This window comes from Hetaerina americana, unplaced genomic scaffold (genome assembly GCF_022747635.1).
Source record: "Hetaerina americana unplaced genomic scaffold, ioHetAmer1.1.p SCAF_14, whole genome shotgun sequence".
Taxonomy (NCBI): domain Eukaryota; kingdom Metazoa; phylum Arthropoda; class Insecta; order Odonata; family Calopterygidae; genus Hetaerina; species Hetaerina americana.
This window is the reverse complement of record NW_027286514.1, coordinates 13,628,265-13,643,514: the sequence shown is the minus strand read 5'-3', so window position 1 is coordinate 13,643,514 and position 15,250 is coordinate 13,628,265. Positions and strand designations below refer to the sequence as shown.

The following is a 15,250-nucleotide window of genomic DNA, read 5'->3' as shown; positions in this document are numbered from 1 at the left end:
ATGAATTTATCACCGAGGTCGGAATTTTTCACGAAACTGGTGATAATTTGCCAGCCCGTTTGCTCTCTCAAAGGTCTAGAGGATATGACGCAGCTAAAAGAACTTTGGGTGGCTGAATGCTCAATCCAGGTAAACATTCCAAACACCTACTTCAGTCCCGACGATTCGGAAATTTCTAATTCGTATTGACCATCTCCTAATTTTCACATACATTTCTCTAAGAAAATAGAATGCTTGGAACGGTGCACAAAACTCGAAAAACTGTACTTGTATTCTAACAGAATATCAAAAATTAATGGGTTGGATACTTTAACGAAACTTCAAACGCTATGGCTTTCTGGGAATAAAATCAGCGAAGTAAGGGTAAGATTACACGATTTTTCACCACCTCATTCTGCAACCTTAAATTTTGTCTTGGAATTTCTCCACAAAAATAACAAAATTTATTCTCAGAATATTGGTCATTTGAGTGAATTAACAGAATTATATTTGAGCGATAACTGTATTGGAGAGCTAGGTACAGCTCTCATTATGAATAAGCAGTTGAAACAGTTGAATGTTTCTGGAAATCCTCTGTTTAACTTAAGGGTGAGTATTGAAAAATGGTCCAGGTGTATGCAAGTAAAACTAATTTTAGTATTAGTATTAAAATAAATAACACTTAAAATTTTCAGGAAACCATTCAGCTAACAGCAATAGAGTCACTGAGTTTTTCGGATCCAATTTTTAAAGTTTGTCCTCTTACTCACTTATGCAATTACAGAACATTAATCATTTCTCAACTTAAAAATTTAAGTGCACTGGACTCATTTCCAGTCAGTGAAGAAGAGAGGAGAATAGCTAAAGTATTCCATTATATTTTAATTAATTACAATTTCATGCTATAAGTATGCTACTTTAAGTTCTAAAAATGCATTTTTTTGGATTTTACTAATTTAATCAATCCAGGAACTCATTAAGGAGAAAACAGTTTTCTATAGTATGCTCAGAAACAGGGCATATTACCACTACTACGAGAACATGCTTAGTGATGAAGATGATAAGCAGAATAGAATGAGTAAATTCAAGGACATTTTTTACAATTTGAAGATTGAAGAAATTCAGGTTTCTTTTTCATTTTGTAATTTTTCAGTCGATTATAGGTACTTCATTAATGTTAGTTCCAAATCAATTTTTTAATAAATTAACACATGAATGTAATGTGTAGTTTTATAGCTGTTTCCTGCGGTATATCCAACCCGCACTTTAATGTAGGAAAATTGATTTTAATGCTTAAATATTCCAACATTAGGTTTTAAAGTACCAATGAAAATATAACAGACGTGGAATTGCAGCTGAGAATTCTTGTTCACTCTAACATTAACTATACAGCCCTAAAAATCGTTATTTCAAAAGTTGAAAAATATCTGAGGCCCATTCCTCAAAGCTATAAGTCAATTTACAAGTCTTCATAGTTTACATGTGCGGTGCCTTCTAGTAGTAATAATAGGCTCTCACACTTATAACGGCTCAATTTTACACAATGCATGCCTTGCAAATGTAATATGCATAATATTAAATTTACAATTGTTTTCATAGGACTTTTAGCTTTGTTGAATGGACACCAAACTTGGATTAGAGATTGCCAGTCTCCCAGGGTGTATTCTTTTTCAGTCGTGGAAGACTCACATCTTCAACTGCACCTTTCTGTAAAGCCTTCAAAAGGGAGACAGAGTTGGGAGTCTAAAGACATAGAAATGGATGTTATAGATGAATTAAAATTGAAAAACATCATTATACAGCTGTGAATTTAGGAAATAATGGCAGTATGAAGTTTTCCTTTAATATTTATTTATAATTTGTTTAATATAGTAACTATGGTCGTTTCAGTGGTATTTTTATGAGAATTTATCATTAACAACTCAGCAGAGATCTTAAAGCAATTAATGAGAATCATTAAATGACAGACCACTTTTCCTACTTCTTAAAAGCATTTTTAGTATCTATTACATGATGAATTGTTTACTTTAGGAAAATTCAGCGGCAAAATCATGGATCACTGTAGCCTCTTCCATTATAAACCCAATATGAGTACATACAGAATATGAACCCAATACTAATACCTAAATGGTTTTGATCCCATGATATGAGTTAGCCAGAAAGTGTGTTATCCACCAGCTAACTGGGTTTATTGGATAGTCATTCTTTTAAAAGAAAAAATGATGATGACATTTAATTTAAAAAATAAGAGTTTGGGGATTTAAGAATAGCAAAATCTACTCATTGAAAATCTACAAGGTCTGTCCCAATAGAAGTAAGACTGAATTGATTAAAACAATATATTGCCAGGATATATTCACTCAAAAGTCTTTGAAGTACCACCCTTGCATGACCACACACCACTGCCAGTGTATTTTCCACACCATGCATGCCTTCTGGAAGGCGACACCCACAATGATGCTAAGCTCCCTCGTTATGACCTGTTGTTAAACTTCCACTGAACTGTGGTAATGTCCTTTAAGCACCGATTTGAGGCAGGGAAAGGGAACAAGTCTGGTGGGGCATTGCCTATAAAATTTGGATCCTCACTCACCTGGTAGGGTAGCTCTTGTCAGACCACATGTGAGTTTCCTTGGAAGAAGTTGGTGCAGCGAGTTCTATCGGATGAGCAAAAGAAAACTTGCAGCACCAACTTCGCATAGACCTTTCTCATGCCCTTTTTTTTGGTCACAAGTGGATGCACGTCACTTTTACAGATCCCAAGTTCATCAGAAACCATGCCAACACTTTTATGCGATCCCTCTCCAACAAAGCCTTCACTCTTGCAAGATTTTTGTCTCTTTTTGCAGTCGAAGGGTGTCCTGAAAGTTTTGGCGTCTTCAATATTCTCTACCCTCCCAAAACAACTTGTGCCACTAAAAGCAAGTGGTGGTGGGGTAACACCCTTATCTGTCAATCTAAGGGTCACAGGTTTGATTCTCACCTGCATGGGTTTTTCTCCACCTAGGGCTTGGGTGCTCATAATTGTGTCCATTGTTATCACTGTCAATTATCCGATGTAAAAGGCCAAAAAGTGCTGTTTTTGGACTAAGGCTAAACAAAGAAATAAAATTAGTCATGCTACTTTTGGGACACACCTAGTATGAAAGGGCAGCCTTGCTCCATTTAATTCTAAGGAATAAGTTAAGTCACTTACCTCTAAGAATGATAAAGTAATGTTCATAGTATGTCATTTTTCAATTAAGAACAGGCAGATAGAACTCCAGCTCCCATGGGAAATGAAACCTCTGTGATGATAAACAGAAAGCAAGATAGCATGGAATATAGAGTAAAAACATGGACACTTCAAGAAAAGCAAAAGAAGGACATAAAAGCAGAGAAGCACAAGGTCTCATTTTATCGTTTCTTGAAATGATGTTTGGCAAAAATATTTATAGATTCAAAGATTTAGACTATTTTTAGTGTCTCCAAGATTAAAAATGATTGAAACATATAATTATGTACACATCATATATTCCTGTACAAACATGATATCTTATTCACATTCTCAAGGCTGCCTCTAGGAGACAAATGAAATATTTTGCATAGCATAGAGTCAAAATCATCATATACAGGCCTGTAGGTACACACAATCTAACTAACAATCCAAAAGATTTATTTTAGTTATTCACAACAATGCTCCCTGTATCCTAATCATCCTTAATCTTATAATTGAAATTCTTTTGCCTAATGCATAACTGCTTTAAATATATTAAGAGTATTCTCTGGCTTGGGATCTACTTTTGAATACACAATATGGTTTTTGTCATCCCTAAGTAAATGACACTCAATATTCTTAAACCCTATACCTGATATCACAATAAATCATTAATTAGCTTTACTTTCTACCTCCCTAAATTCCATTTAATATGCAGATTCTTTTTCTTAGACTACCTCACTATCCCAGCATTTTCTTTTATTACTTAAGGGGCCTGTAATCATCTCCTACCTCTTTGTTAATGTTTCCATGCCTAATGCAATCATCCTTCTTTTTATGTCCCTAACATTCTGCCCACCCTCCTCTAAAACAATTTCTAGATGCTCTACTCTTCCACTTTTTCTGGTTAAAGTCACCCAACTTTGATATTTACCTTAGCCTTCTTATTTATAGAGAATCTCATTACCTTCATTTTCACACAATTAATTCTAACTCCAAACCTATCACACTGATTCTGCAATGCTCTAATCACGGTAACCCTTTAGCAGACCCCCTACTTCCTTTAATCTGACTTTCAACCCTTCCCATGCCTTGCTTACCATTCCCTTCACATATATATACTGAAAACAACAGGTGATAATAGACATTCCTTTCTCACTCCCCTGTCTAGTACTGCCCATTCCAACTCTCAATTTACTGTCGACACCTGTGTGTCGGAGGCATGTAAATATTCTGGATAGATTCACTTTAAATTCTTTATATCTAGTCAGAAAGACTTCTTCTTGGATTAATATTTTACATTTTGCATTTCTAATAGAGTTAATGGAAATTCTTTTCTTAAATCCCGTCAATTCATTTATTTCTCTGTAAAGCATGCTTATTTCACCCTCACTCTGTAAACTCTCCACATCTTTGTCCTGCTCTCAACCATTTTTCCTTTACCTTATCAGTTTCTGTCCCCAGTTTATTGTTAAGGTCTTTGCCATTTCTTCCCAATTACGTTTTCATCTGCTTCAATTTCCATCTTTATAATTATACTAACCTCTCTAATTTATAGCAGTCTAACCTATTTTCTATTTACCACATCCATTGTTTCATATGCCACTTTCCTAATTCCTTACTTGAGAAGTTCCTGTCTTTCTTCTACATTAGCTATTCCCTTAATCTAGGTCAGTATTTTATGACTGCCCTTTGTCAGTTTTTCCTATTTGCTCTAGTTGTCTTCTACATTCCATTTTCTAATTGGTATTCCTAATTCACGCACATTGAACATTACACTTCATGGGCACTAAGTTCTGATCTGTACCCCCAACTGTTTCCCATGTGAGTTGATCATGCTATTCTTAATTAAGTGCCTACCTACAATATAACCTACCTGTATCTCCCAGCATTTTCTATGTGCAACATCTCCCTTGGTGTTTTAACTAGGTTTTAGTTATTATTAAGTTATGGAAAGGAAACAAACTATGCAAATTTCACTTGAAGTTAAGTGTTTGAAACCCGGGTCGTGAATAAATCTCTATTCAAGTGAAATTTGCATAGTTTGTTTCCTTTCCATCATGGATAAATTTCACAGGGTTAACCCTAATACCGTTCGGTTTGTTATTATTAAGTTATTTCTCCTGTAATACTCTATAGTCTTCTTTCTGTGGTCATTTCTTTCTCTCAAACCACACTCTCACACCTTACTTCTCCCTTCACCTAGCACCACATTTCAGTCCCCAATCACTATCAAGTATTTTCTTCCGGGTACATTTTCAATAATTTCATATAATTGATCATATACACCACCTACTTCTTCCTACTTATTACTGCTTGTCGGCATGTAGGTACACTTGGACTACCACTAGATTGAGCCGGACAACTCATTTCTACTAATAATTTCTACCGTTCCACATTCGCTATCCTTCTCTCTCATTTTCTATTCATTACAATGGCTATGCCACAATGACTCTCCACTCATTTGCTATAAATTACCCATTGGGAGGGGATTTTATAGTTGTAGATTCAAAAAATCATGATCATCCGCCATAAGTCTAGCTCAAAAAATGAATGGTGTAAAAATCAAACAAAAAATTTACAAACTTTATTGTTGGGAGGTAATTATTTTTCCTGGTGATGGTCTAAAATTTACAGTAATCCAGTAATCCATTTAGCTTTTTTGGAAGACAAAAAAGTTTTTATGACACTGACTAACATTAAAAACTTTCCAACCTTACCAGTTCAAAATTCTCACGATAAAATAAATAAATACTGCACCTTCTTTGTAATTTTAATTTATTGCATAGGACACTTATGATAGACCATTTTCCTCACTACATTACTCTATGGAAAATCAAGTTTTAATCACTGTGATATGTGCGTGAATCAGTGTGAATTACCTTGTTTTTGAAACCATAATCTCAAGATTGCATTGTGAGGTAATCACAGCATAATATTAAGCTTACAATATTCACAGTCCACAAGTTTCTTGCACACAAAAGGTTTTATTACAAAAGTAGTTTAGAGTTCTGTCTGCTACTGCCCTAGCAAATTTATGAAAGCATGAATTTTCATTTAGATATATTTTCAATCAAGCTAAATTTAGTCATTTTTTATCACTATTCATGCTGGGTGGAATGAGGGAAAGTTATATATAATGATTATGGTATAATTATTTTTTATTAATATAGGTCAATATTGCCAAAATAAACTTGGAACTACAGCATGTTGGAAATATAAAACTCAAGACAATTAGTCTTGAAAATGATGAATTCTCTACTTTTAGAAAGCTAATAGATACTTTCAGTTGTAGAGGCCTTTTTGGGTGAGCACTTTGATGGCTGTAAAATTGCTTGTCAACATCAAGTCTTCTAATTGAAAATAATATTTTATATTTTCTTACCACACAGAGCATTGGGAGTCTCATCTATAAAAGTAAATGAAGTGATACAAATAATTAACAATGCTTTTCAGTGCATGCAGACCTTTCTGGGAAGTTCTGACAACTTAAAATCATACAAATACTATATAATGTGCAATGAATATAGGCTAAAAGATGTATACACATGGCCAATGTCCATTGTTGAAAATGGTTTCTATAACTATAAGGTAAATGTATATCTGAAGTAGATTAGGATAGCTTTGAAAATTCATAATTTTCATTAGTTCCTGAAAACATTAAACATATATGAATTGAATAAGTATTCATTATTATATATGCATTAATAATACTAAGGCAGTTTGAAAGGTTCTTGGAATCACCACCCGATGTCAGCATTAGTGCAACGAGTTTCCCACGTAGTAATAGGTAATCCTAAATGAGTAAACACAAAACGCAACAGTAATCTGGAAAGAAAACTGTGGAGTGGATGCCTCTCTGTGGTTGCTCCTATTTAATGATTTGTGAAGATTGAAAAAATTAAGATATTAGCAGTGATTTAATACTTTGTAAAGAAAGGTATGAAAGCAAAGGAAATTCATGCTGACTTTCAGAACACTCTGGGGGACTCTGCTACTTCATATTCTACTGTCAACAGTAGACATACAAGTTTAAGTGTGTTTGGGACAGCTTAGATGATGATCAGCCACGTAGTGGTTGGCTAAAATGTGCCACTACCCCTGAACTTATTGCAAAAGTGCATAAAATGGTCATGGAGGAATTGCAGAGTGAAAGTGCAAAAAATTGCTGAAGCTGTAGGGATGTCATCTGAACAGGTATATCACATTCTAACGGTTGTGTTGGATATGAGAAAATGGTCTGCTAGATGGGTGCCACAGGATTACAAGTGCCTCAGAATGGAAAGTTCCGAACACTGTTTGACCTGTTTTAAGAGCAACCAAAAAGATTTTCTGCAATGGTTTGAGACCACAGATGAAACTTGGGTCCACTACTATACCCAAGAGACAAAATAGCAGTCAAAGCAGTGGAAACATGTTGATTCACCACAACCAAAGAAAGCATAGGCAGTACAGTGAGCCAGAAAGGTGATGGCTTCAGTTTTCTGGGATGCGAAAGGGATTCTGCTGATAGCAGTTGATTCCAGATCTTCCCAATGGTCGAATAATTACTGGACAATACTTTGCTAACCTCCTGGACCAATGACAGAAAAAGATACACAAAGAAAGGCCAGGTTTGGCAAGGAAGAAAGTCATCTTTCGTCAAGACAATGCATGTACACACACAAGTGTTATTGCAATTGCAAAAATATGAGAACTAATGTGTGAATTGTTGCCAAACCCACCTTATTTGCATGATTTGGCTCCAACAGATTCCCATCTCTTTCCCAAGATCAAAATTTTCCTAGGTGGACGGAGATTCTCTTCAAACAAAGAACTAACAGCTGAAGTAGATAGGTATTTTGCAGACCTCAAGGAATCTAATTTTCAAGATGGGATCAAGACATTGGAACATTGCTGGACCAAGTGCATTAGTGTGCAGGAAGACTACAATGAAAAACAAAGACATTTTACTGAGGTAAGTCGTTTACCTTCTTCTTCTGTTCAAATCCTAGAACTTTTCAAACTACCCTTGTAAATGAATGCATGAGTATGCATACATATATGAATGCATTGAATTAATACATATGTATTATAATGATGATTTTAAATCCCAACCAAAATGTAATTTTAATTCAATAAATATTAGCAGAAAAGCTTTCATATGGGACATTGTTTTTTAAGGAAGCTATGTTGGAGGTCACTAATTGCATTGGAATATCTGATTGCAAATGGCTTGAAGAGAAAAAGAAAAAGTATGATCTATATTCTGGGCACCTTGATGTAAATCTAGATGAAAAAAGGACAATTTTAATAGTAAAATCTCAGCCTGAAAATCTGCATATCAAGTAATGAAGTGCATATTCTACATTCTTAAGCAACTTAGTATTGCAACATTTTTCAAGAATAATCCGAATAAATGTGAAACAAATTAATTTCAGATGTGGTGAAAGAGGCTACTTGAGGCACATGAAAAATCAATGCTCAAAATGTTGCAAGTCATTTAAAGTTAAAAATCCTGCCTTCATAATTCCAGTATTCATAGTTGAATATGAATACATTTACCAAGTAAGACTGTGGTTTGTATTTTTAAAAGTCACTAGAATTCTGTAAGCTCTATGATCTTGGGCATAACTCAGGAATGATTTGAAGTAAATTGAGGTTCAATATATAAAGGTAGTGGGTCGCGGTAGTCCAGTGGGTAGAGCGTTGGATTGCTGACCGGTGGGGCCCAGGTTCGATTCCAGGGCAAGGCACTCTGGGCACCTGCAGCTCCACCCAAGCTAAAGTGATTTTTTGGGTACCAGGTCTTCCTGGGAAACCATAACCAGCACAGGGAAAGGAACTGGCCCCCCTACCCTGATGTGTGAATTTCACTCGCCGAATAGGGCTTAGTACTGGGTGAACTCTACCATCACCTCCTAAACTGACCTTCGGGTTGATTACTGTGTTTATGGTTTATGTTTATATTAAGGTAGTGATTTCATAGCCAAATCCCAACTTTTACACACATTCAAGTCTAAGCTATATCATCCATAAATGAAGAGGATATGATTTCATTCCCAAATTAATCATTGACAAGAGGTATTATCTTGAATTCTTCTGGATATAAAGTTTTGTTCTCTGTCTCCCTACCAATTACCCAAATTTTTCAATTATTTCCATGCCAAAAATCATACTCCGGGTAAATCAATAACATTGAAAGCCTATTTCATAAAAAAACATCAAACAAAAATATTGCAAAACTAAAACAAGCAATGATATTAATCAATGCATGTTTTTCTACCATGTTGAATTACAAGGTCTATCCCAAAAGTAGTGGAACTTATTTTTTCCCAGATAGACAGATGGATAGGTGGCAGTTCCTCTGGCTGGGTTCAAGGGAGGGGAGTCTCAGGAAAGACTGGAGGATGTTTTTTGCCCTTCGACCTCAAAAAGTGATGAAAATCTTTCAAGCATGAAGGCATTGTTGGACAAGGATTGCAGATTAAGTGTTCGCATGGTTTCTGATTAACTTGGCATCTCTAAAAGTGATGTGCATCAATTTGTGGCATGAGAAAGGTGCGCACAAAGTTGGTACTATGATTGCTCTTGGATGAGCAAAAGGAAACTCGCATGTACATCTACCAAGATCTTCTCAGTCATGTGAGTGAGAATCCAAATTTTTTAGACAATGCCCCACCAGACTACTTCCTCTTCCCCTGCCTTAAATCCATCCTGAAAGGGCATCACCATGGCTTGGCAGAAGCATTACAAAAGTTTGTGATGAGAGGGCTTAGCGGCATTGTGGGTGCCACCTCCCAGAAGGCACATAAGATGTCCAAAATGCACTGGCAGTGGAGTGTGGATGCGCAAGGGTGCTACTTCAAAGACTTTTGAGTGAATGTATTAACTCTGGCAATAAATTGTTTTTAATCAACGCAGTCCAACTACTTTTGGGACAGACCTTGTATTTACTTATAATATATTATCAATGTATATGCACGGTATCAGAAAGCAAATGGAGAGATACTCAATATTGAAATTTTGGTATGATGAGACAAATAGTTCAGCCATTGCTCACATTATTTTGGTGACCCTGCTCATAATTACATGATGAGGGAATGGCAATATGCATTCTAATGGGGGATATGGAGACAAAAAACCTCAGGGATACAACATCCATGAGAAATGGACAAAGGCAACCAAATTAACTCCAGGTGTAGGGAAGCTGTTTAGTAGTGAAATCATTTCATTTTTACATGATCCATCAGGCATACAGGACCTTCTAAACATAGAAACACCTGAATTTGATGATACCAATGGGACAAATAGCGATGATGCACAACCCACATTAAAAACGGTAAATCAAATTCCAAATACTTGCAGAAAAGTTGGGCAAATAATGTCATTTTTACCAGGAGAAATCAGGAATGGCAATCTAGAAAAATGAGTGACCACTCTGTGGAGTTAAATGCCAAAGTATGAGAGCATTAAGTTATTTTCAAGGAATCACAGGTATCTAGTATTATCTAATCCAGTTTTTTTTTAACTGCAGCAATTTCTTATAAAATCTATAAACTTCTTCTTTGGAAACACCTAAAAAAGAACATGATGAAAAGGACACATGATATCACTCAGTTTTGAACACATACTCACCCAGATTATTTAGCAATTTAATCTAACTGCATTAATATCACAGATGAGCTTGAATTCCAAACCCATACTCCTACCTCCCAAGACTTGGTAACCAGTTACATCAGGGGTCAAGGTAGAGAATGGGAAGAGATGTTATTTAGAGAATGGAAACAAAATCCAATGCACTCCTCTGGTTGTTTGGGGGATATCAGCTCTATTATTTCCCCAGAGCCACAGTGTTCCCATTCCAAGCCCAAGCTTTAATAGTTGCCAAAAGTATCCACCACCAGCCAATTTGGGCACTGTCATGACAGCATAGTGGGATGTTACCATATTCCAGGAGAATTTCCTTTGATCACATAGTTACGGGTGGGAGATCTTCTCAGAGGGTTCCTGAGGTGTTGTGCATTTGATTTCTCACCCAAGTGAAAGTCCTAGCCAAGCTAACTCATGTCTTCAAATAGTTCTCAGTCCTCATTTACAATGTCATAATTGGATTCAAACACAAGGTGGATTTAGGAAGGAACAATAGCCCACATGGGTATGAGATGTCCTCTTAAAAGTTATATTTACCAATTTCATCTATTTATTCCCACAAAACACTTACAAGAGAGATTACATGCAAGCCTTCGTAACAACTGGATGCATCCTCCAAAATATGAAGCAACTAAAAGGAAAGTATGTAGACCTACAATTATAGCTTAATTCTGAAAAACCTACATGGGAAGGCCCAGAAGTACCCAGCCTGACCTAGAGTGGCAGTAGTTGCTGGAAAAATATCACTGTATTAGAAAGTATGCAATCTATAAAGTATATGTTACAAGTTTGAAGAAGCTATGTCATTTAGTATTTGTTTGTAAGCCATCAATACTGAACTTTTACAGTGAATTTGTGGAAATGGAGATAATTGGTCATCGTTCTGTGATACAATACTTTTATTTGAAAGGCCTCAGCCCAACCAATATAAAAGCTGAACTGGATTCTCCTTTGGGTGAGTCTGCTCCTTTGTTTATAACAGTAAAATATTAGGCAGCAGAGTTTAAATGAGGCTGTACAAGCTGTCAAGACAAGCATTGCATTGGTTGAACAAATGAGGTGATGACTATAGAAACGGTGAAGAAAATCCACAAAGTGATACTAGATTAACTTGTCAACTGAAAGTGCACGAGCTAGCAGATGTAGTACGCATTTCAAAATGTGTGGTACATTGCATATTAACTGAAAATTTGGACATGAGAAAGCTGTGTGCAAGATGGGTGCCGCGTTTGTTCGGACTCAAGCAAAACCAGTGTTGTGAAGATGTTTCAATTGAGTGTTTAGCAAAGTTTCACAGCAACAAATTAGAATTTTTGCACAGTTTCATAACCATGGATGAAACATGGGTCAATTACTTTACACCAAGACAAAACAATCAAAACAATGGATTCAAAAGGGAGAACTGACTCCAAAGAAGGCGCAGACCGTTTCTTCTGCAGGCAAGGTCATGGCATCAGTTTTTTGGGATGCACATGGAATTGACTATCTTGAAAAAGGAAAAAACTATCTACGGTGAGTATTGTGCAAACTTATTGCAACGTTTGAGTGAAGAAATCAAGCAAAAGTGGCCATATTTGGCTAAGAAGAAAGTGTTGTTTCATCAAGACATTGCACCATCTCACAAATCTCTTATTGCAATGGCCAAAACTCATGAATTTGTTTGAATTGCTACCTCATGCACCCTATCTGCCAGATTTAGCCCCCTTAGATTATTTTCTGTTCGCAAACTTGAAAAAATGGCTTTGTGGTCAAAATTTTCCAACCATGAAGAAGTGATGTTGGCAGTTCATGGCTATTTTCAGAAGCAAGACAGTTCTTATTATATAAAGGGTATCAAACTTATTGAACATTCCTGGGAAACATGTATGGAGCTGAAAGGAGATTATGATGAAAAATAAATAATTTTTTTTTTCCAAAATTTTTGTGTTTTCTTATTGGGTCAGTTACTTCTGGGATTACCCTCGTAATTACCTTATTTAAACTAGTAGTTAAAGAGCTACCAATATTTAAAGTGTAAATTAACTATTTAAGCAAGGAAAGCAAATATTAGGTTTCAAAATGCTTTCCAGGAACACTGATAGTTTGCATTGGTTGTATTGTAAATGGATGGCATCTCATTCACCTGGCTGGCAAAAGGCCCTCTAAAAATCTCTTACTGCGTAATCTCAGAATTCTATATATAACATATCTTCCTATTCATTACAGGATACCTTAGCATTACAAAGACAAGAAATCCACAAGTCAAGTGAGCTACTCCCAGAAAAAAGATGCTTAAGAGAAGATACAGGAATGAATATTCTGAACTTTAATACTCTCTCAAAAGAGATACCAGAAAATTTATGGAATAGCATAACAAAACTCTCCCTCCAGGGATGTGGTATCACAACCATTGAAGAACTTCCTCAACTTCCTAATATCAACTCCATTGATTTCTCTTACAACAAACTCACCTCATTGTGTGGCTTAGAAAGTTTTCCTAATTTAATGGATTTTGTAGCAAGTTCCAATAATATATGTACAATAGCTGATTTGACCGTAAGTAAGTCACGCTTATAATATGTTGTTTAATTGCCTCAATATTCACTCCTTGTAGACAGAGAGTTATAATATAATCTGAACAAAGTTTATTATTTTGGGCTGATTGTATTAAATCATATTACCTTAAGCCGTAAAAGGTTTTTTACACCACTGTGAAAGTCAAAATTGGGGAGGGGAATAGAGATTTAAGTGGTGATTTTTGGGAAAAGTTAATCCCTCGCCAGTGATCAGACACACGTTCAAAATATTAGAAGGATCACATTTACACAGGGGTATTTCCAAAATAGGTTTACAAGGGTATTAATCCTATTGCCAGGGACTATATTCAGGAACTTACAAATACACACACTCACACTGGTTACCCCAAAGTGGTTTACATTTTTCCCTTGCCAGGAACTGGCTCTGGAGGTTAAAAAGATTTGCAAAGAAATCAATCCAGATGCCAGGGACCTACTTTGGGGAATAATACACTCTCACACACATTCAGGTACGTATAACAGCAAGCAATACCAACACTCGGCAATATGAATTGAATAAGATACTGGATGGCCTGATGGTGTTGTTAAAACCAAAAATGACAGGGAATAAAACCATACAGTCAAAAGAAAGAAATAAATTTAAAACAAAGGAGGAAGCAAAAAAACATAAAAAATAGGGAAAAAATGGTGTTAAAAGTGGATATGCTTATTTTGATCACAATTTGATCCTCTTCAGCGCTCTGTAGGAAAAAACCATGGCAATGAAAAGTTGATGTGAATCCGATAAAGGAAACCTGAGGTATATATAAGTGAGGGAAGAGAGGGGTGAAGGAGGGGGTCCCAATGAATAACCATTGGAGAAGAGACAAATGGTTGTTTGATGGTAATGAGGGGGAGAATGGAGGGTAGTGTTTACAATGCATTGTTTAGGTGAAGCTAAAAAGAGGGGAGAATGGGATGGGTGCTGTATCGCTATTAATGAGATAGTGTTTGTGCCTCTTTATTAGAACACTTTCATGCATGTCCAATAGATGATTCTGTGTTTGTTTGAGTAGTTTTAAATTGCCTTGTGTGATGCTGTTTCCGGTTGTGATTAAGTGCTCTGCAATACTGGATTTCTTGGCTCTATTATATTTGTAGTGGACGTTATGCTCTATGCATTATGTTAAAATGTTTCTACTAGTCTGTCCAGTGTAAAATTTATCACATGAGCCACAGTTGACCTGGTAAATGCCCGATTTTTCGGTTTTGGGTATTATATATTTAGTGTTACCTAGCAGTTGCTTCAAACCACACACATCTCTATTCCCCTTTCACAATGGTGTAAAAAACCTTTTACGGCTAAAGGAAATATAATTTTAGATAGTCTAAAAAGAGGCTGTAAGAAGCTTAATTTGTCTTTTACATTACTTATTTTGGTTGGATATAATAATATGAACAATTTAATGCTTATTTCCTGTCATAAGAGATATAAACAGGATGCGTATTGGAGAATTACATCTCTTGGAATTCAGGAGATAATACTTTTTCAAACTCAAACTTTTCAAATTTAAATTTCATGATGATGACAGCTAGGATCTTAGGATAGCTAGGGTTGTTATGTAAATAAAGGGCATCTTATTTCACATCACTAGTTCACATTACCCATTAAAAAATACTTGGTGCTTAAATATTTCAACAGTAAATGAATATTGCAAGTTATTCATCATAAAGCCCTTTCAAAATGACGAGAAAATTTGCGGAGAGCATGATAAATTTGAGAATTGCTCACCCTTTACCTCAAGAAAATGCTATGCCTGAATTTCAGATTAGTTGCAGGCATCCCCTAAAAGTTAGGGAGATCACTTTTATTCTTATGAATATAAAACAATTTGTATCTGATGGAAATGGATGCTCATGTTGAAATGGACATTAATAGCTTCTGCAT

The 15,250-nt window shown here is 35.7% G+C and overlaps 1 protein-coding gene across 1 annotated transcript in view; it reads left to right on the top strand.

Annotated features, from left to right (window-relative positions):
* Positions 1-15,250, top strand: part of LOC139686407 (leucine-rich repeat-containing protein 9-like) — a 31,448-nt gene continuing 16,198 nt past the window's right edge. The window contains exons 1-6 of the mRNA XM_071583601.1: positions 1-129; positions 223-588; positions 675-845; positions 949-1,104; positions 2,829-2,949; positions 3,225-3,367. Coding sequence (XP_071439702.1) covers positions 1-129; positions 223-588; positions 675-845; positions 949-1,104; positions 2,829-2,949; positions 3,225-3,367 — 1,086 coding nt within the window. The remainder of the gene's footprint in view (positions 130-222; positions 589-674; positions 846-948; positions 1,105-2,828; positions 2,950-3,224; positions 3,368-15,250) is intronic.